At 48.1% G+C, this 22,672-nt stretch overlaps 2 protein-coding genes across 2 annotated transcripts in view; one reads left to right on the top strand and one right to left on the bottom strand.

Moving 5' to 3' along the window:
• BAHD1 (bromo adjacent homology domain containing 1) overlaps positions 1-20,956 on the bottom strand; it is a 32,642-nt gene extending 11,686 nt beyond the window's left edge. Inside the window, exon 1 of the mRNA XM_036734266.1 lies at positions 20,886-20,956. The gene's annotated coding sequence lies outside the window, so the exon portion shown is untranslated. The remainder of the gene's footprint in view (positions 1-20,885) is intronic.
• LOC118829815 (basic proline-rich protein-like) lies at positions 19,535-21,659 on the top strand. Its single transcript, XM_036736684.1, has 4 exons — positions 19,535-19,763; positions 19,834-20,219; positions 20,312-20,781; positions 20,873-21,659. Exons 1-4 carry the CDS (start codon positions 19,535-19,537, stop codon positions 21,657-21,659), a joined length of 1,872 nt encoding a protein of 623 aa, XP_036592579.1.
• Positions 21,660-22,672: the final 1,013 nt, after the last annotated feature.

Here is a 22,672-nt window from a genome sequence, read left to right as displayed (position 1 = left end):
TCCTCATCAACTCCTCCTCGTAGTCATTTTCCAATTTTAATTATCCCTGCTAGCTCCATTCTGCTCACTATCAGGACTCCAATGCACCACCTGGTCCCCAGTTTTTCCAAGCCTAGATTTTGTTCCCCCCTCCAACTCTCCTCTTTCCAAATCACTGATTGACAGGGATAGTCCAGAAGGCCTGTGTTCTATCTCAACTGAAGGAAGGAATGCTCTCCTCCAAACCCCACTTCCCCCATTATCCTCCTAGCCCAAGGCTCCCTCCCATCTTGTCCATATTCATGGAAGGAAAGGGAAAGGAATATCCATTCAGAAATGGAAGAGAAGCAGACCCAGGGACCAAGGGAAAGAGAAGAGAATCCAGCCTGGTACTCTACAATTCACTCGATCTGGGGACTGGATACTAAGGAGTAAGCAAAAGCTGTTATATAGCAATTAAGGTTATATAGCAATAATCCAATTTAGGAGTAAAAGGGAAAATGGACAGAGGTGGTACTTCTGGCCTTTAGTTTCTTCCCCTATGAAGGGGTTGAACTAGATGACCTTGAAGGATACTTTGAGTTAAAAAATACTGTAAGAAGAGATCTACTTCCTTCTCACAAATGGGGAGAGGGGCCCTGCTGGGGTGAGTAAGAAGCTGGTCTAATCAGTGTCGGGCATTTCTGGGTAAAGGACAACCTGGTCCTTTCTTGCCTCATCTACCCTCCTCCAACCCAAAGGTTCCAGCCATAGTATGAACCATGCCCAAGCCAGACATTCCAGGATCTAGATTCTGTGGAGAAAAGGACTTCAGGGAGTCAGAAGTTTGCTCCCTACCCAGCACCCAGGCCAAAGCCACCACCTCAAGCTGGCTCTTTAAGGGCTCCCATAGGCCAGGAAGCTGGCACCTAACCCTGCGGAACCATCATGAAATCTGTCCCCAGAGGCTCTGATTTTCCTTGGAAGGGCAGCTAACAGTCTGTGCTTGGGGAAGGGAAGGGAAGGATGGAAAGCTGGCAGTGTGGGACCCTTCAGTCCCCCTGTGGGTACACGTATATGTGGAAGCAGTTCCAAGTCATAGACCCAGAAGCAGATGCCTTAAATCTCTGTTTAAACACAAAAGGATTCAGGAAAAGGAAGAAGCAAAGAACAAGTCAAATAAAAGTTAAGGGGCTGGAGCCTTTCCCCTCTCCTGGCAGGTCCAGTGATTTGGTATTCTTCCAGCTTAATAACTTATTCATACGGTGCTTTAACCTGTGATGCGGGGAGCGTTAGTATTACTACAACTACTTAATACATGAGGAAAATAAGGCTAAGAGAGCCGCCCAGAACTCTAAGTGTCAAAGCTCGGGCTGGAACGCAGGGGTCCTCCAGACTCCCATGTCCATATCTTGCCACAAAATCATGCTGCTTCTTAAATCAGAAGACACTTGGGACCACAGACCCCAGAGAAGAACAAACCAGATGTAGGAAATTCTTCCTTAATGCTGTGCTCAGGTCAAAGCATATGCACATGTGACAGGTAGCCCAGAACCTTGCTCTCACATTTAAGAAAGCCAGGCACTGGGGAAGGAGCCCATGGGCAGGAAATCTTTGCCCAGCAAGAGGCTCCAAGGACTTGGACAGGCAATGGATAAGGGGAACCTAAACTGGTCACAGGGAGTCTTGGAACGCCTGTTCCCTGTCAGACCATGTAGCAGCTACAGCCAAGGCACGAGACGAGTTTCTAGCTTAAGGCCCGACTCATCAGAACCTAGGTCTCAGTGGGTAGCCCACAGGGGCCCAGCTTCTCCAACAGGCTAGGCGACAAAAACCCAATCCTGGCCCCAAGGTTCCTCCGCTCCTTTCTGCCTGCCCTCAAGGCCGGCCCATCCCCACTTCCCACCCTTTCCTTCTTAATTTCCCCCACCGCCATTGTTATTCACATACACTCCACTCTAAAGAACACAGAGTTAGAGTCCCTGCTGGGCTAGGATTTAACCCTGAAATTCCCAAACGGGAGCTGGGCTCAGGCTTCCTGAAGCTTTCCTTCCCCAGTGACACGCCAAATGCCCATTCAAGAGGACTAGGATCAGAGTGCAAGGTGAGCACTGTCCAGCCAGCTGGGCCAGCACAGCCCTCAGCTACTCAATGTCAGCCTGAGGAGAAGTGGGCTAATGGGGGGTGGGGGGGGAAGGGCTTTGGGAATTGTCGGAAGTACTCCCCTCCCTGCCATAAACCAGCCTGATCAGCGTGGGCGACCCCCACCCCAGAGCCCTGACTCGGCAAACTGGAAAGGGGAGGCAGTGTGCCAGGGAGAAAGCTGTGGCTTCATGTGCTGACCTGCCCTGGCCCCAGGATAGGGCCAAGAGCAAGACACTGGGGCAGAGGGAGGGTGGGGTGGGGGGAGGAGAGAGGCAGGTCAAAACTAAGACCCTTTCCCCAGAAAGCTCAGGGGACCCCAGGAGGTGGGAAAAGAAATGGAGTTCAGAGGGGTGGCTGAGCTATGGCTGTGGCGGAGGCTCCCCTCCCCCCTCAAAGTCTAGGCAGAGAGCCCACCAGAACAGAGGGGCAGGGGATGGCCTAAGGCCATGGAAGCCAAGCTCACCCAGACTGGTGGCCGTCACATATGTATGCATACTGAGAGTCAAAGCCAAGCTGGGTACATAGCTACTAAGTTGGTAGACAGCCATCATGCAGAGATCCAACTGACCCAAACCAGGAAGGCTTGGCCCTTGTTCTGAAGCAGACCCAAGAAACAGCCAAGGCCAGAGGCAGGTACTCAAGGAACACCTGTCAATTAACTGAATGCGTAGGTGACCTCAGGGCTCAGTGTGCCCTTCCAGAGCCCCAACCTAGGAGCCTTCTCCAGCATGTAAACATGACATCACCAGCGAATTAGGAAAGGGGGAGTAAGGGTCTCAGGGTTGTGCTTCTCTCCCTCCTCACAGCTCTTCTCTGGGCCTGGACATGTGAATTCTTTTTTCATTTGAACAAACAGCCAGCTCAACAGCCCCAACATTCATGTTTTCCAAAGACACATACCTACACTGTCTGGTCAGGCAGAGATGTCTCTCAATTGCTTGACCCTGCAGCAGATAAACACTGCAACCCCTCTGAGCTTGGGATATGCATGGGGCGGGGCTCTCCTCGTACCCCGCCCCAGTGAAGTTATCAAATCCCATTTATCTCATTGAGAAAACTCTAAGCCATCGAAAACATCACTGCAAAACCACCCCAGGTTTTTTGTAGGACCCAAACCGTGAACTGCCCCCTCCCTCACCCCAGAATCATCCAAGTAGAGGCTGGGTGATTTGGCTCCAGCTTCCCTTGAGCATGCTGAGCTGTGGGCTTTCGAGGCACGCCGAAGAAAGAGTGGAATGAGTCACACTTTGAAGCTTGACGTGGGAACTACCGAAGCAGCTTTTCCCTGGGGTGGAGCTGGGCAAGGGAGAAGCCGCTCACAGCTCTTTGGACAAACCCCCCACCCCCTAAAGGGTCTAACCTAGTCCAGTCAAAAGACAGTCCTAAGAAATCAGAGTAAGGTATGAATCTCATCACAGTTAATTAGGCTTTCCCTCTCATTTATACAATGGATCAACCACTAAGTACGACTATTTAGCCGTTGGGAGTGGGGTGCTTACTAGGAATTTGATTCTATCACTGCCAAGAGCCAAGGAAGGCAGCTGGGCTGATCCCCCACCCCCACCCTACTGCTAACTCTCTGGGTTCTCTCTCCTTCTAAGGATATGGTCATTGGCTAGCCCCTAATTGCCACTCCCAATAAGAAATTCCAAGGAAAGTGATGCTGGGGAACCTGATTCTACAATCTAAGATGTTTCTTGTGCCCTAGGGTAATGTCTAGCCTGTGAACACTGGAGAAAACCAGCCTAGCAGTTTTTTCCTCGGTGTTTTCCCCTTCTCATCAGACATCCAGGTAGTATGAAACCCTGAGGAAGGGCAACCAGGAGGCCAAGGCCTTCAGGAGATATAGTAAAGAACATGTACAGTTTATGCTTGTCAGGAGGGAACTAGTACGAAAGTTACTGTTTTCTTCTTCAATTGTAGGAAACTCAATCTCAGAGAGATGACTTGTCCAAAGACAAGTAGCTAATAAATGGCAAAATCAAAAATCAAACTCCATTTCCTCATTCTCAATCCAGTGCTTATCACTATACTACACTGTCTTCAATCTGTGAACAAAGATGTAGGAGGCTAAGATGTGCCAGACAAACGTCATCCTGGCAAATCTATCAGTCAGAAAGACCTGGGTTCAAGTCCTGTCTCAGAAACACAACTCCTTGCTGAAATCACTTAACCTCTCAGTACTCCAGGCAAATTAGACTATGAGTTGTAGAGCAGGAGTACTTCTACACTGGTAAAGGGAGTCTTCAAAAAAGGAATTCTCTACATCAGTGAAAACACAGGTCCTATTAAAAAAACAAAACAAAACAGTCCCTCCCTCAAGGAGCAAAGGAGCATTCAATGTGAAGTCACCCCAGAGACAGAGCAAACCAAAAGTCTCCAGTTATCCGAGGCAGTGAGGTTGAAGTCAAGATGGTAGAGACCAAGAGCCAGCTCTCTTCGAAAGTCAAAGTACGCTCTTTATTAGGGCTCTGGGCCTCAATTTTGTTTGTCTTGTGGAACAGGACTGGAAAGAAGAGACTAGGATCATGGATCTGGAGTCAGAAGGGACCTTAAGAAAACACTGAGTTTAACCCCCTCATTTTACAGACGAGTAAATTGAGGCCCACAGACCACTCGAAAGACCTGAGAAGAAAACTTCACCTTGATTCTATACCCTAAAGCTGAAGGCTGGTCTGGAAGTGGTATGTTCTATCTAGGCCTTCCCCTCACACTGTCTTAGGATAACTGTAACTAAAAAGGGCACCGACACATGGCCTTTCCCTTCTCTCTGCAATCAGTACCATAAACCAAAGGTGGTTAGGACTAAGGGGGTGGCAGAGGAAGGACAAGCTGAGGGAGGGGATATTGTTGGATCCTTTTCCGATTTCTAGTCACATCTAGTCACACACTAGTATGTATCTGGTGAGGGAGAAGGCAGGTCAGGGAGTGCTTCTGAGTCACCACAGAGAACCACTCCGCTGCTAACCTGAACTGCCACCATTAGCAGTTAAACTTGCCTAGTCCCATCAGCTTCTTTTAAAATGTAAATATTCCCTCCATGGGTAGCATATACATTCTTAACGGTGTGGATTTTAGGCACTTTGGGATAGTAGAAAGAATACTACATCAGAAGATGTACATTTCCAAGTCCTCTCAGGTAAATACAGAGATAAGTTATTCAAGATTTATAACATTAGACAAACTCCCTGGACCTCAATTTCCTCACTTGCATAAAGAGAGAGATCATTGAGTCTTAGATGTAGAACTGAGAAAGATCGTTAGAGGCCATGGAGTCGGACCCCCTCGTTTTAGAGATGGGGTACTGGAGGCAGAAAGAAGTTAGGTGAACTGCCATGGTCACACAGTCAGTAACTGTTTAAGGGCAGGATCTGAACTTCCCCTTCTCCTGACTCCAAGTCTAGCACTCTATACACTACACCATGCTAGACGAAAAGATTCCTTCCAGAGCTAAATCTTACCAGTTCCTCAGCTTTTTCCACCAAACAGAAAGGACAAGGAAACATGAGAAGACTGGAACCCTGGGGGTGGGAGTAGGGGGCAGTTGCTGAGTTATGGCAAAAGGGCACAGAAAGGGGAAGGTGTCCTTATTAGGCTGATTCTCAATTTGGCCTAGAGTGAGAGCCATGGGACACAGGGCTGGGGGCAGGGAAAGGTACAGAACAAACATGCAGGGAATTCCTTGTTTTCCTCTACATCCTCCCAGCTGTGCTTATTGTACTAAAAGTGAGACTACTTAACCAACTATACCAAGGGTGGGGGATCAAGAGAATCATCAATCGTCAGCTATCACTCTGTGATTCACAGCGGACGATCCAAAAGCCATCTTGGACGGCTGCTTGGGTCTCCCCCTCCTGTCCCTCCTGCCATCTGGGCTTGGGAGGGCAGAGAGCTCCCTCACAGCTTGGGAGCTCCCTAGATGAGTGACAGCAGCTGGTTAACTTCAGAAGCACTCTGGGTCTGTTCCTTATAGCCCTTCTCTGTATTAAGGGTCTGCACCTCCAAATGAGGCCAACTCCCTTTCTTCTCATTTAGAAAATGAAGAAATTCTGCTTGCATACCGAACTCTGCCATGCTGTGATAATTCTACATTTTAAAAGTCCAAGCCTCACACCTTGAGAAAATTGAGATCTTCACTCCTTTCTAGTTGTGCTGAGTGTGGTGTGAATTGGGGTCAGGGATCTCTTACTCCAACACAGCCTGAAAGCCCGCTCTCTACCTCTATGTAGAACTTCAAATTTAGCATGGTAAAACCAGCCAAGAGAAATACTTTTAGCCTCTTCGAGGAGGTGGTGGGGTGTGGGTAGGTGTGGGTAAGGGAATGTGGATTTTACTCCCAAATTCACTGTGAGCTCATGTCCAGGAACCACAAAGCAGTACTGCCCCTGAGATGATAGTCCTCCTCAGCCCCGTTAGGTGTCTAATAAAAAGCTTCATCAGTTATTCAATCCATTAGGACAGAAAATGCTAGACAGTGGCAGATAATACAAGTGACAGAAAATGAAAGCTGGGGTCCAACATAACCTAGAAGCAGGCTTTTCCATCCACCCTGGAAAGCGCACCTAGGAACAGCTTCTCTGAGTTTAGGCTCTACAGTCAACGTCTTAGGAGTGCCACAGTAGCATGTTCTTAAGAATCAAACCTTCCTGGCTGGGAAGGAATGGTGGGATGTTGTCCTTATTAAATTCACCAGACAATCCCTTCTACTATCTCAACACCCTCTGAGAGGATGCTGCTGTACTGGTCTCACCATAGCCTACCTAGATCACTGATGGGTACACACCAAGAAAGCTTTGCCCTGAGGAAAGGTGGCAGAGGCAATGAGGACAGCAGTATCTCCTAAGTGGGCACAAGTTAGACTGTCTTTTTATCCCCCCTTTTCCCTTTAGCACCCAGCATAGTGTCTGGTACATAGTAGGCACTCCAAATAGGGTTGCTGAATGAATGAAACCTAGACACTGTCCTGGCATGGCGCATACACTCAGGGTGCTCTGGGGAACAACTCCAACCACCGCCACCTGACCCTGTTGGAAGGTCTGCCTCACTACCCGCTTGGCCTTGCTGCAAATAGACTGGCCTCCCTTTTCACTCCTCTTAACACTCCTACAAGTGATGTTCCTAAGGTGCTGGGCCTCAGTGTGCCTTTGAAGTCTTTCTGATGCCCAGCCCCTTGTCCCACTACCTTAACCAAAAGCTCCAGTTTGCCCAGTTGGGTATCTTGGTACACTGACCCAGCAAATCTGGGATCTACTTCTCTCTTGTGGTTGGGAAATAGCTTTAATTTGCCCTAAGTGAAACTATAGAAGCTTTTTTTCTCCCTCCTCTCCTAAATGAGCACAAACGAAAAAGGTAGTGACATGATGGGAGCGTTCCCTATGCAGGTAGTGGAATTTTCATTGAAGGTTAAAAAGTGTCAACAACTCTTCTCCCAGAATGGGTCTGCCCACAGGGAGAGAGATGTGACTAAGTTAAAGAGAGGAGCCTAAGGAGTCTAAGTCTATGGCCCCTGGGCCCTAGGTGGTGAAGGTTACCAGCAGAACCAGCTATGCCTCTTACAGCACAAAGCAGATAACTTAGTTTATAACTTGTGCTTCACTGTAAGAAGCTACAAAGTGAGAGAAGAAACAAATTAGGAAGTGATTATTTGCATCACAAAGGCATTCTTCAAAGGATTCTTTAAAAGGGCAAATTCTCCAACTTAAAATGCTTCCATTTACAAAACTTAACTTGACACACTGCTTTTTTCCAGGTGGGTCATTATTACATGAAAGAAGGCACACCTGCATAAGGGTTGTGGCCACTGAGGCAATAGCCTTGGGCTGTGACCAGCAGGGCCAGGTTCTGGTCCAACGTCTGTCACTATGCCTTCCTCTGGGACCCTAGGCAAGGAACTCAGCCTTCTTATCTCCTTCTACATATGGACTAAATAAAAGCACAGGTTCTTCATCTTTTTTTCTTTTTTATGTCAAGAACCCCTCTGGCAATCAGGAGAAACCTACTGTCTCCTTCTAGGAATAAAGATGTTAAATATATAAAATATGTAGGTTTACAAGGGAAATCAATTATAATGAGACAGTTATCAAAATATTAAAAACAAGTTCATGGACCTCAGATTAGAAATCCCTGGATTAGATGATTTCTAAGGTCCCTCCCAGCTCTAACATTTTATGAATCAATATAAAAAACAGCAACAAAACTTTATAAGTACACAGATCACAAAGGGACATGGAGCAGCAAGGAAGTTGCTATCGCTATTTCATTCAGAGTTTGTATATTTATATATATATGTGTACACATATATATTTATATGTATGGCATGATGTATGTATATATGTATAATGTAGCACATTAGGGGGAATCTCCTACGGAGGATTTAAGAACATTATGGCATACAAGAGGGTTTCAACCTGTACCTCCTGGAAGAAGGAGCCCCATGGCTGAGATGATCTAAGTACCTAGGCAGAAGTAATTCCAATTACATTTTGTTCCTTTCTATTGTTAATCTGTTTGTATTTGTTGAAACTTCTATTTTTAACTAAAAAAATAAGGTCTTCTTTGCAAGTTGCCAAAAAGGCAAACAGCATGTAACATCCAAGTGATGTGGTAGCAAACACTTTGGGCTTAGAGTCAGAAGACAGGAGTTCAAATTTCAGCTCTGACCTAGCTATTCGACCACAGGCAAAGCCTAGGTTTTCTTATTCATAAAATGGGGGTAAAAATACTTGCAGTACTTTTCTCAGAGGATCGCTGTGTGGAGAGCAATCAAGAAAGAAGTTCTCCCACTTTACAAAGGGACGTGAAGCCTGGCACAAGGAAGCTTTCAGGAACGAAGACAACTCATCCCCTCTGCACACCTGTCATCGATGGGCAGATGCAAATCCCTGGGAGTCCACTTGGAGGAAGCTCTGAATTACATGTGACCATTCTGGTCTCTTGATGCCCCTATACTTCTCAGGCTGGCCCAGGAACAAAGTGACTAGTTGGGTGGGAAGCCATTTGCACTGTAGTATTTAACAACTTGAGAGATACAAGGAAGGCAGGGCAAGTTCAGATAAGTTCATTAAGCTCCCTTCATGGGACTGAAAACTACATTTCACAGTAAAATGAAGGGAAATCTTTTTCCCCCCTCCTATACTTTCAATCACAAATCTTTAAGATGGGGAAGACTAGTGCAAAATGTATTAGCGATCTGTTGTACATCATATTCAGGTGATGTTACTGATTGTCTGTCATACCTTCTCTTGTTTCAGGAGCGGGGATGGAAGTTCATGTAGCCAAACTCTTATGCCCAGACTTCTGGCAACCAAGGGCACAAATTTCTAAGACGGCTTGCCAGTTATGGATAGTCTTTGGCTGTGGAAAAGACCAGGCTAACTGGCCCATATAGGGACTGAATATGTGACTGGTCTTATTAGTATAATATTCTAATCAACTGAGATAAAAATAGATGCAGAGAATAGAGAGAAGCCCGAAAAACTTCCTCAACAACCCTACCTCCAGGAAGCAGTTATAAATACCTGATTCATATCATATACATAAAAAGAGTAGGCAAGATCCATACTGTCCTAGGCGATGGGGGGCATGGGAATATCATCTGACCTGAACCCTAAGGCCTTTATTGTTATTCAGTTGTTTTCAGTTGTGTCTGACTTCTATGTGACCCTATTTGGAATTTCTTGGCAAGGACACTTAAGTGGTTTTCCATTTCCTTCAACAACTCATTTTACAGATAAGGAAACTGAGGCAAACTGGGTTAGGTGATTTGCCCAGGGTCACACAGCTAGTAAAATGTCTGAGGCCAGACTTGAACTCAGGAAAGAGAGTCTTCCTGACTCCAGCTCTACTTTATTCAGTGCACCACCTAGCTGCCCTTACCCTATGACCTACTGCCTCCTTTCTTCCCTCTCAGGGATCATGCATTTTTCTGGGCTCAAGATGAGCTCCAATCTTCTCTTTCACAGCTGACAGCACAGTTAACTGCATACATCTCAAACACTCTTATATGTGCATGTACATCCTCTTTACCCCTCCTTTCAACTCTTGCCAATTACTTCAGAACAACACTTCTCCCTCTCCCATTTCATTTGTAAACCAAAATTGACCCTAATCATGTGTGACAAGTTTAAGAGTGGTAGTGCTGATTTACCTTTAGCAAAGAATCAATTAATCAACAGGCACTTATTAAGCACTAGCTACCTTTCTGGCATGAGATAGAAAGCCAAAAATGAATGTCCCTGATATCAAGGAGCTTACAACTTATTAGAAAGAAAAAAAAAAGCTGAAAATTTGTAAGTGAAATTAAACAAAGAACTTGTGCCCATCAACCTCTTGAGCCCTTGATATTATGTTGTCTTCGTAATCCCTACAAGTTTCTATCTGCTTTCTCATTCTCCTCTAAATATGCTTTTCCTCAAAACACCAGCATTCAAGAGAAATAAAAACTAATTATCTTTTAAATTTTATCATGTGTTACAACAGATTTGTTTTCTACTATTTTAGTTATAAATATACAGTATTCAGTTATATTATAGATTAAATAAGTTTTGGGTGCTGGTCTGAAAACGAAATCACCATTTCTAAATTTTTTTCTCCAGAAGAAAACCTCAACAAATAAAACAACATGCTCTGAGTTAAAAAAAAATTAACTGAACTTTTATAATATAACTAAAGCTGGGGACCAACTTTTATTATCTTATAAGGGAAAGGGTTTTTTGGGACGGGGAAAAGAGAAAGAAGAGATATAGGATGTTTCTCCTATTTTAAAATATCATTGTGGAGAGGAGATGATACGACTTCCTTTATAACCTTGGAATTTTCTTTACACTTCTCTAAAATTCTCTTGCTACAATCAACTCTAGCTTTCTTTGTAAAGTTTTATTGATGGCTTTTGATTTTACATATCATTCCTTTCCTGCCCTTTTAGCACAGAAAATATGATTAGACAAAACCAACCAAGATGTTGATTGTGCCACCAAATCCATAGTACTCCCACCGGTGTGCGCCAGGAGTAGAAGGCTGTGTCTCATCATCTGTTCTCTAGGGCCAAAATTAGTCAATTAATCACAAAACATTTCTTTTACATCTGCCTTCCATGGAAATAGAGAATAGCTAACCATTCTTTTCCATAGAACCCAGATAGCTGAAAATATATAGGATTATAGATTTAAGCTGGAAGGGTCCTTTGAGGCAATTTAGCCCAGAGAGGCCATTTGACTTGCCCACACACAGGAATGTCAGAACCTAGATTCAAACACTGATTCTCTGATTTCACACTTACTAAGGACTCTTTCCCACTATATAAAATTATATCAAGTGATCCCTCAGTCTTCTTTCTCTGTATTCAGCAGTTTCAAATCCTTTCCTTTTTCCTTGGTGATAATATCTTCCATTTTTTTTCATTATTTTTCTAGCTCTTTTCTAGATCCTGTCTAAGTTTTCCCCACCTGTCAAGTCATGAAGCCGATACGGTGTTCTAATAAGAGCTTAACCATTTTGAATATAGTTGGATGATGACCTCATGGCTCTTAAATGTCAACCTTGTGCTAGCACATCCTAGTATCATGCTGGTACCCCAATAACAATCTTTCCATTAGTTTATAAGCAAGATCCATCCTCTTTGACCTTTCTGTATCATCTGACACCATCTAACACACACACACACACACACTCACTCTCTCTCTCTCTCTCTCTCTCTCTCTCTCTCTCTCTCTCTCTCTCCCCTTGACACTCTTAACCAGCTGGCTTCTATGACACTGTTCTCTCAAGGTTCTTTCCCCTTTTTTCTCCTGACAATTCCTTTTTGGTCTCCTTTACTGGCTCTTCTTCCTCCTCTAAATGTGGGGCAGGGACCCCTTGTTCTGTCTTCCCGTATTCTTTTTTAGTTCCCATTCTCTCCTTTGGTAATATTGTCTACTCTCATGGCTTCAATCATTGCCTCTGAATCTATATTTACAGTCCCTGACCGACGCTCTGCTGGGCATCTCTATCTGGACGTCCTACCAACATTTAGACTGAACTTCATCATCTCTACCTTCCCCTCCAAAAAAATGAAAAAAAAAAAAACCAGAATTCTCCTCCTAATGAATCTATTTCTGGAGATGGTACCACCACTCTACCAGCAATGTGAGTTCGAAATAGTCTTCTTACACTGTTCCATCTTATTTGTCCCCACATCCAGTCCATGCCAAGTCCTATCTTAATCCTTCCTTCCCATTCCTGTTACCACCACAGTATTGTCTCCTACTAAGCAGCAACAGTCTTCTCTGTCTGGAATCGGTCCTCCATGTTACAGCCATATCAAAGATCTCCCTAAGGTACAGGTCTGATGGCATTACTTATCTACTTCAGTAGGTGCCCCACTCTCTACAAGATGAGACAGAAACTCTATTCTGACATTTAAGGCTTCTCATGCATTGGTTTCAATCTACCTTGAAAAAATACCTAATTTTATTTTTTAATGGACAAAAATCTATTTTCTCTCTTGCTTTCAGCCACTGGAGAAGAAAGGAAAAGAAAAACAAACCCCTTTTAACAAATAAGCAGAGCTGACCAAAACAAATGCCCACATCAGCAATGTTCAAAATGATGTTTCATTCTGAGTCCATCACCTTTTTGTCAAGAGGCAGGTACTAGTGCATTCCATTAGTGGAACTCAAAACCACCTTTGTGATGTTGTTTCACACTGTTTCCCCTTCACAATTTACATTTCGGTCAAACTGGACTATTAGCCTTTCCCCACTTCATCCTAGCCTTTCCCGCCTCCCAGGAGGCACTCCATTTGTGCACATCATTCCAATTCCCTGACTCTCCAACCCCTTTAACCCCAATGCCTGCAACAGCCACCTACATCGTTGCCAGCTGAGTTCCTTTCTTTCCTTCATGCCATATGCACTGTCCTCTTATGTATCCCTACATAAAGAAGTGATCCCTTCCTCCTAGAATCTCTTGTGCCTCTCTGTTTGACCTCTTATTAGTCTTAACTTAGTGGCTTTAACCTGTATTATACTCAACAAGATTATAAACTTCTCAAGGCAAGGAACTGGGTGTGTGTGGTTTGTTTGTTTGTTTTTCTACCTCTGCAGCCTTCCACACCTTACAGTGACTGGCACATGGAATCAAAAAACTAGAGCTGCCAGGAACTTCAAGATCATCTAGTTCAACTCTCTCAATTTACAGATAAGAAAACTGAGGCCAGAGAGGGGAAGTGACCACCAAGGTCACAGAGGTTTCAAACAGCTGAACTGTGATCTGAGCCCAGGTCCTTTTACTTCTTACACTGTGGTGCATCTTAATGTCTTCTGAATGACAATGACCCCCTAAAACAGCATTCTGCAATTGAAATGATACTGGGCAATGGTACATGGTCTAAATGACTGGCCATGGACGCTGCTGCTCTTTCATTATCAGCTCTAGAGCTCTCAGGGCCCAAGGAATTGAGATCATAAGCGGAGGAGGAGGAAGAATCAGTCGGGTTTTTTAAGTTTCCAAGTTTTTAGAAGACTCTTTAGCAATAAAAATTGGCTGTGATCCACAATGACTGAAAAACACTACCCTAACGCACCCCAAAATTCATAAAGAATCAGAGTTGATGCCAGTCACCTGGTCCAATCTCTACCTAGAATGTGAATCTAATCTTCTCCATGGCTGTGTGTGTGTGTGTGTGTGTGTGTGTGTGTGAAAGACAGAATATGAAAATTTTTTAAAGAATTAATTTTCAAATATATTCCTTCCTCTCTTCCCAGACCCAAGAAGAAATATTTTGTAATGAAGATTTTAATATGAAGGGGGAGGGGGGAAGCTCATCAAAACTAACAGAGTAACCATTTCTGGAAGTATACACATTATTCCATAGCCAAAGTACCCTGCATTTTTGCAACAAAGGGAGATACATTTTCTTAACTCTACTCTGGGTCATTGGTCGTTATATGTACGACCTTGGTTTACACAATACATTTACATAATTACACAAGGCTCAGTTTAGATTTTTTTTCAAGTGAAAATATAATTAAATATACTTAAAGATTCACGAAGCCAATAGTTCAAAGCTGAACAGTAATGTTTGTGGAATTTTTTTTTAATGGACAAAATCTCCCCTCCCCATTAAAAGACAATGGCTCCTGGTATGGACAACTGGATGAAGGGTCAAAACATCTACCTCTATTTCCTTGAAAGTGAAAACAGCATTATCTATGATAGAAGGACTACCAAGACCACAGAACGACAAATGATTGTTCGCAAACAGCCAACTATATACCTCGACAGGAAAAAGGAGACCAGTTCGGAACTCTAGGGGTGGGGTCCAGGATTTAAATCCCATTCTCCCAGAACACACTGAGAAGAAAACGCTGGAAAAAAAAAGTCACACCTGACTTTGATCCTACAAGTCCTTTCACTTTACTTCAACAAGCAGGCGTTCCTAGGATAAACCTTGTCTAGGCCGAGGTTCCTTTCTCTCCTTGTGGAAGGGCCTTCAAAAAAGAGCTTAAGGGCAACGTTATTTTTGTGAGACGCTGAGAACCACTCCAGCAAGTGTCCTCCATTGGGAGAGTGGTGGGGTTTGGATGGCCACTCTCCCTTGAGAACCCCACCTACGTCTTCCTCCCCCACAGGGTCAGAGCTCCAATGCCTTAGCTGACCTGAGGGAAAATTGGAGGGAGGTCTGGAGTTTAGATTTTTTAAAGCCATAACAGTAAATTCTCAATTTCTCTGTCTTCCAACTACACTCCTCCTCCTTCTTTTTAACCATTTTACTTATCATTAGTATCTCTATGGTAAGATAGAGATCGGGGGTTAGGGGAGGGGTGGAGAACGAGATGGGTCCAGGACATAAAGGAGCTGAAATTCCGACCAATCTGTTTGACTAGTTAAAAGAAGGAAGGAATTCAATTACCTGGGACCGCCTTCTCCCCCAGGGAATGGGCATCAGCTTCAGTGGTCAATAGCTAGGGAATACCAGGGACCCAATCTGCTGGGGATTTGACTCCTTCCTAATCATGACAGGCTGGGTTTCACCTCTCTCCTCCAAGTTAAACAGGCAGCACATCCTAGCTACAAGCTGGTATATTCCAAGCCAGGGTTCCCTCTTCTCTTCCCAAGACCCCAGGCCTGGTCCTTTTTGGAGGAGGAGCAGCGACCAACGCTCTTCACCCCAGCTTTTGCCCTCACCCCACTGAAGGCCTCGTGTCCCCAGCACAATGGCAAGTTCACAAAGGAAGTGAGCCTCGCCAGACTGTGCTAGCAAATTCCCATAAATACTTGGGCCTGGGGTAGCGCTGCTTATGTAAAATGCTTCCCCATTGAGAGATGCTGCTTTATTTACATTCCTCACTACCCATTCATAAAAAGGAGGCCTTTTAAAGTCGGAGCTGTTCGTATAACGCTCCATAAACCCAGCAGCTTCAGCTGGCAGTCTCAGACCCAGCCTGCTTCTCAACGCCAGAGATTTTTTTTTTTAAGATTTTTTTTTCCCCTTAATGGCTCACCTTGCGACGAGGCATTGAGGCCAGATGCTGCCAGAGCAAGGCCAAATGGAATAAGAGCAAGATAAAATGAAAGAAAAAAAATCCACACAAAAATCCTCCCAAGCCCTGAGAGAGCAATACTGAAAGGAATGAAAATAAATTGAAAATTCCTACAGAAGTCCAACTTGGAGGGGGGGGGCGGGGAGAGAACAGGGAGGTAAATAGGGAAGAAGGGCGGAAAGGAGAATGTTGAGGGGAGGGAGATTCCATACAGATTTTCCCAAACTTCCTTTATAAATGACAACACTTTCCAGTTTCCCATTCATCCTTCCAGGTGCCAGAGGGTGTGGAGGGGATTTTTTTTAAAGCTGAAGGTGGAGACAGTAGTGGGGATTTTTAAATTGAAGACAAGGGTAAGAAAAAAAAAGGATCATTTATGCTCCTTGATGAAGCTTCTAGGTTCATATGGGGAAAATGAGAATAAGTTATCCAGGCATTGCTTTAGATGAATAAAAATTATGCTGATGCCTAGTAAATGGAAGAATTGTGTCCAAGGGCCACAGAACAAAGCAGCCTGGAGCTAGAAAGGAACCCCAGTTCTAAACTGTAGTACCTCTTCTGAGCTACAGTAGATGAGGAGAAAAGGTGGTGGTTTCTTTGATGGGGGAGTGGGCTTTGTTGCCATAGTAACAAGAAGAGGTATCCTTCCCTTCTGGAAGGAAATGCTAGTCCATTTATCATCAAACTGGGCACAAAAGGGGATAGATAGGGGGGCAGGAGAACTGAAGAATGTATTTTTAAGTATCTATACTCAATGCAGTCAATAGTCTTATAGTCCATTCTCTATATGAGTTAATGTTGGGCAGTAACAGAGTTCCGAATTTGATAGGATTCCTAATTACTTCTTTTCAATTAGCTTTAATTATGGATAGATCTGTTTTCAAAGGACCTCTGTCCCAGAGTAGCAGAGACACAGTGCCCTCCCTCTACACCAGACTGGAAAATAGGAATCCACAAAATCTAGGAGCCTCTATTCTCTCCTTCAAAGTATTTTTCCCTTCATTTACACCCAAGAATGAGAAGAGATAAAACACATGGATTCATTTAGCATGGACGACAAGGAAAATTGCATAACGACAGCTAAGTGTGTGGGTGGGGGGAGATGGTCTGGTTGAGTAGGAAGAAAACAGGATTACAACATTTTCAGATCCATCTCTATATGGTGTCATGAGGCCAATCTACTAGACAGTAATCATCAAAAATGCAGAAGACTAACACACGAGTCCACAAAATCCCAGAATGCTAAGAGCAAACTAAAATACAAAAGAAAAACCTTAAAGTAAGAAGGTAGCAAAACCTCATTTCCTCCCCCATCAAATGACCCAGCATGTCTACCTCCAATGAGGAAAGGTCAGAGTCCCTTAACAGTATACAAAATACTGGGTATTTTGGGTCAAGTGCTTCTCCAGCCACAGTTCAATAGCATTCTTCATTCATTCACGACAAAATTATTCACTGAATGCCTATGTGTGCTAAGCGCTGCAAGGTATAATATGAAAAGGGAAAGCACACAATCCCTACTCTCAAGAAGCCCAGAATCTAACAATGGAGACAAAACCAAAAAATACGTGAACCAACCAGAAAACAATTTAAAACCGAGTGCTTTATTGGCACAGGCACTTCAGTACTGTGGAGTTCAAAGAAAGATAATTGGGAGCTAGGGATAGCCAAGGAAGGAAGGAGAACTGGAACTCGTTCTTGGAAGATGGGGGGGAGGTGGCATTTGGTTGAGGTAGGGGCAACGTTCTGTTAGCGGAGAATTTTCCCCTAAAGTGGTAGAGGAAGGACTGCCCACCTGCTTGGCAGAGTAATAATAATACTGATAACAGCTAATATTTTATATAGAAGTTACTATGGCATCATCTCATTTGATCCTCACAACAACTCTGCGAGGTAGATGCTATTGTCACCCCCCATTTTACAGGTGAGGAAACTGAGGCAAAAAGGTTAAATGACTTGCTTAGGATCACATGGCTCTTTAAGTGTCTAAGGTCGAATTTGAACTCAGATCTTCCTGATGCCAGACCCAGTGCTGGTAGTGCTGCGCCACCTAGCTGCTCCTAGTAGAAGGAAGTAGTAAAGAGAAAAGGTTGCAAGGGCTTAGAATTTAGAGCTGAAAAAGACCTCAGAGAGTCCAACCCTTCCTTTACAGATGAAAAACTGAGGTGCAGGCAGGTTACTGATCTGCTCTGCTCAATGTCACATAAGAAACACGCATCAGAGGTGGGGTGGGAACCCAGGACCACTGGCTCTAAAGCTTCCTCTTTACCATGCTGTCTCCAATAAGAAGCTGGACAGTAGATGCCTTGAATGCCAGGCTAAGGAATCTGGGCTATATTCTGTAGGCAAATGAAAGCTATTATAAGGTTTTGGGGCAGGGAAATGACTGATTAAAATAAAAGGGTTCTGACTATGTTGTGTATGTAGGGTGTTCTGGGGAGCAGGCTGGAATAATGAGAACAGAGCATAGTAAGATGCTACTGAAAAATCCAGCCATGAAGTGATGAGGGCTGAACAAGGGTGGCACTCAGAATGAAAAGGGTGAATCAACAGAACACACATGGAAAATTTCATTGGTCAAACTCTCTTAGAGTTAAGCTCCTCTACAACATTGGCTGCATGTGATTGTGGTGGCTTCCCTTAAGGACACCCCATCAGGGAAGGAGCAAGTCCACCGTACAGCTCCATTCTGAATGCCAGTTGTTAGAAGACTTATCTCATGCACAGCTACCAAAACAGATGAGTGACTTGGAATCTCAGCCCCTGGAGCCCCATCAGGGCATGAGGACCTAGATTCTCCACCATTCTGGGGTGTTTATGTACTGAAACCCTTTCAGTTTAAGTTGCATTCTCCAGTCCACCAAATTTCCCTCAATTCGGGCACTGAGAGCTGCTCATGTTCTGGCCCAGAGGCTCCACCCTCAAGGGGGAGATGGTAGTGCAGCCCACACTGCACCACTGGGAAGACTGACAGTCTGAGCATCAGCAGCTTCCCATGAGCTGGGATTAGATCCAACCAACAGCTGGTAGTAGCTCTTACTCAACACTGCCTGAGGTGGGATTTGAACTCAAGTTTTCAATCCATACCCTCTACAGCCTGTAAGCCTCTCATTCTCCATGTTTGTATCTCTTCTATTAAGAGAAATGGCAGCTGAAGGGGAAAAAAGGACTTCTGGGAGTGTTTACATGACCAGGAAGATAGCTACCGATTAAAGCCCAACACTGATGTTGGAGGAGGTGTCTACAATTTAAAAGAACAGAGGGCAATGGCTCCCACCCCACCCCCACTGTCCACAGAGTCCTCTTGTGGTAGTGATGCACTCTTCCCTGCAGGACACTATGTCCCTCTAGGGCAAGGTTTAGTCTGATAGGGACCCCTTCTTCCCTTTTTATGGAAGTTTTATGATGGGGGCAGGAAGAATCTGGGGGGGGGGGCATCTCGAGCTAATGACGTGTTTTTTTCTCTTTTATCATCAAAATCTGGCCCTAGGCTTTATTAATAACCTCCAAAGTCAAAATGAGAGCATTTTTTTCACTAACTAGGAGAGCATTTTTCACTAAAGGAAGACACTGCTGTGGGGCGCTGGAGCTCATTTTGTGAGCCCTAATAGAGATTGGGGCTGTGAAAGACGGGGTATCAGAAATGTGCTCCTAATCCAATTTATTCCTCTCAAATTTAGGGCCCTAACCAGAGGAAGTCAATTAGGAGGCTAGGGCTGATTTGCAAGTCTTTTACCTGAATCTGAGGTCCTGTTCCCCGATCACCCCACTACACATAAGTCATTCTCTCCCAGTACCCTTTTTCTGGAGCTGTTCCCCACAGGGCCACATCTCTCTGCTACTGAAAGGAGACCTCCCTCGTTGGGGCTCATGTTCGCTGCCACCCCCAGGAGGAAAAGGACCTTCAAAAAATGGGGCAGGGCCCCCTCCCCGATGTCTTCCCCCTCCCTCCCACTCCACTCCGGGGCTCCGGGAGCGCCTCCCTCGCCAATCCGGGCCGAGGGGCCTGCCTGCCTGGAGGAGCGCAGACGTCCTGCTGCTACCCCGCCCCCGCTCCCCTCGGCCCCCGCCGGGGCCTGACCCCAGCCGCCAGAGCCCTTCCCGGGAAAGAGCCCGACAATCCAGGGAGCCGTGGCAACGGTACCGCGGCTCCTCCTGCAGCCAGGACCCTGGAGCCCTGGGCCCGCTCCTCCGGCCCCGCAGTCCCCAGGGTCGGCCGAGCTGTCGGGACATCCGGAGGGTGGGGGTGGGGGTGGGTGCCCCGGACCCTTGCGCCCCTACCCGACGCCACCACCTGCGCCCCGCTCCCTCGCGGGAGCAGCCTTTGTCCAGCGCTTCTCGGCCGCGTTGGCCCCTCCAGCCGAGCTGACCCAGCCCCCCAGGCCGCAGCCGAGAGAAGACGGCGGGGCGGAAAGGGCAGGGCAGGGCCGGGCCGGGCTCCGAAGCCCGGGCCCGCTGTCACTTCGACGCGGCTCCGACAACTTCAATTCCACCCACCTCCCCCCAAGCACCGCGGCGCCTCGGACCCGGGACCGTAGCCCCGCTCGTCTTCCCCTTCCCCCCCGGCTCCGCTCTCCTCGAACCTGGTCCCGTTGCGTACCCAGCCCCGAGCCTCCCTAGCTGCACACGGCGGTCCACGCCTCCTCTCGGCTCGGCCCGGTCCTTGGTCCCCGCCCCCCCCTCCCCAGCCTGACTCTAGAACCGGCTCCTCTCCACATCGCGGGCCCTCCGGGGGCAGGCGCTTCCCGCAGCTGCGGGGCCGCCCCGGGCCTCGGCCACCCGCTCGGGGGGCTGGCGAGGGGGGCGCGGCGGCCCTGGGAGGGGAGCGGGGACACTCGCCCGCGCCCGAGGAGCCAGCCCCGGGCTCCCGAGGCGCAGTGGCCAATGCCCCCTACCTCGGCTGCGGCCCCAGGACGCCCGCCCGCGGTCGGGATGCACTCCGCCGGCCCCTCGCCCCACCCCCTCCACCCCCCGCCTCCCGACGCGGGCAGCGGCGGCGGCCCCGGGGGGCTGTCACCTCGAGGCGCGTCGCACTCCCCCGATGGTGGGGACCCACCCGGGCGCCAGGACTCCCGGGAGAGAGACGGCCCGCGCGGGCGGTCAGCACCTGCTCTGCGTCCGTCCGTCTGTCCTCATCCCCGAGCGGGGGCGGCGGCGCGTTCGGCGGGGCAAGCGAGCGATCGAGAGAGAGCAGGCGGACGGTCCCTCTCTTTCGCCTCCCTCTCTCCCTCCCTCCTCTCGGCCCCCAGTCCCCTGCCTCACCCGACTGGTGGCGCGGACAACCGGGCCCAGGACGCCCGCAGGCCCCGGCCGGGCTGGAATCCGGCGGCTGGAACCCCCCGGGGGCGCTCAATTCCCGGGCTCCACGCTGCTGCGTCAGCGCCTCCTCCTGGGGGCCGGGGCCGGGAGGGCGGGCGGAGCGGGGGCCGCGACCGGGCGGGGCCGTCGGAGGAGCGGGCGGGCCAGGCCGGGGCGGGAGGGCTGCTGGGGCCGTGCAGGCGGGGCGGGCGTTCAGACAGGCGGCGGGCCGCGGGGCTAGGCTCCGAGGACCGCTATGCCGATCACAGATCGCCGTTCCCCCAAACTCCCCGAGAGCGGAGCCTCCGCCGCCCTCCTTCCTGCTTCCTCGTCCGCAGCCAATCGGATTATGGCCCTCCGCCACCTCCACCAATTAGCAACAAGCCCTGGGCTGGCCCCCGCCAGCCAATCCCGGCCCTCTGTTCCCCCTCCCCGCCCCGGACCAATCAGAGCCGCCCCCACCGGCCGGCCTGTCCCAACGCAGGGGGCAGCACGAGGCTGCCGGGGGAGGAGGTGCGGGGAGTGGCGGAGAGGAGGGGGGGTCGTATCCAAGGGGTGGATTTCCTCCGCCAGCCCCTTGTACCTCTCTCTTTCCTGGAGCGCCCCCCAACCTGGGCCCTCACCCCCAATGGTCCAATCCCCCCAATCAGCCGACCCCCAAGACCCTCTCCCCAGAAGCTCGCCCCAGCTACCCCCCCAGGAAAGTCTTACGTAGCTCCCCCCCCCCCACCATGCTAGCATTCCCCTTCCCGTCCCCCACCCCCACCCCCTCCATCTCCCGCCCTCCCGCCCAGCCACCCATCCAGGGAAACTGCAGGAGGCACGGACACACCCCACCCTCGCAGGCTCCTGCTGCCCGAGGTTAAGCTAGAGGGAACCAAGCAAGAAATGAAACAAGATTGGAGCCCCCTTCTGCATTAGAGACCCCAGACCCTAGTGATAGGAGCCCTCTTTGCAGGGAGCCCAGTCTGCCTCACCCTTCCATCGTCCCCTAGCACAAGTCTCCTTTTCCCTTGCAGTGAGGTCAGCCCCTGGCCACGCCGCTCCCCCCTCCCCTTCCAAGCTCATTCCCCCCCCCATCTTCTCCTCTTGACCCCTCCCCTACCGGCCCCCTCCGTTCCAGATCCTAATTCTCCCTCTTCCGATGCCTTTTTTTTTTTTTTTGCTTAGCTTTCACCTATTTCCATCTCGCGGCAAAGGCAAATGTGCGTTCCCCGACACCGCCACCCTTCCCACCCTTCCCACCCTCCACCCGCCATCAGCCCCATTAGGGGAGTCATCAGGAGAGCTCCCTGAGCAAGGGGTGGGCAGTGTGACAGTCCCAGAGGGGCTACCTCGGAGTCCTCGAGCCGAGATGCAGTTATTTTGGCAGGTGGGAGTCAGAGCTGTGTAGACACATTCCTGGCTCCCCTCCCCCCTCACACACAGACACGTCCCCAGGAGCCTGAGCATGACTAGTCAACCCGGTGGGCACGGGAGGCAGAGCTCAGACTATGCATGGCCGAGGTCTCTCACCTCCAACACCCGCTCTTACCCAGATCGGGTGGGGAGTCCAAACGCCGAGGCCGGGGGGAGAGGCGAAGAACAATCTAGATCCACTGACAGTCTGAAGACCGGGGTCTGGGAGCAATATGCGCTGGGCCCCAGGCATGGGAGGGAGTAACACCCGAAGAGAACTCGGTCAGAAGAAACCAAGCCTCCTAGTAACCTAAGCAACCCTCCCGAGGGCTGCGGGGATCATAGGAGCATAG

The sequence above is a fragment of the Trichosurus vulpecula genome, chromosome 8 (genome assembly GCF_011100635.1).
Source record: "Trichosurus vulpecula isolate mTriVul1 chromosome 8, mTriVul1.pri, whole genome shotgun sequence".
In the NCBI taxonomy this organism is placed as follows: Eukaryota; Metazoa; Chordata; class Mammalia; order Diprotodontia; family Phalangeridae; genus Trichosurus; species Trichosurus vulpecula.
The sequence above is the reverse complement of the archived record's forward strand: the minus strand, read 5'-3'. Positions and strand labels throughout refer to the sequence as shown.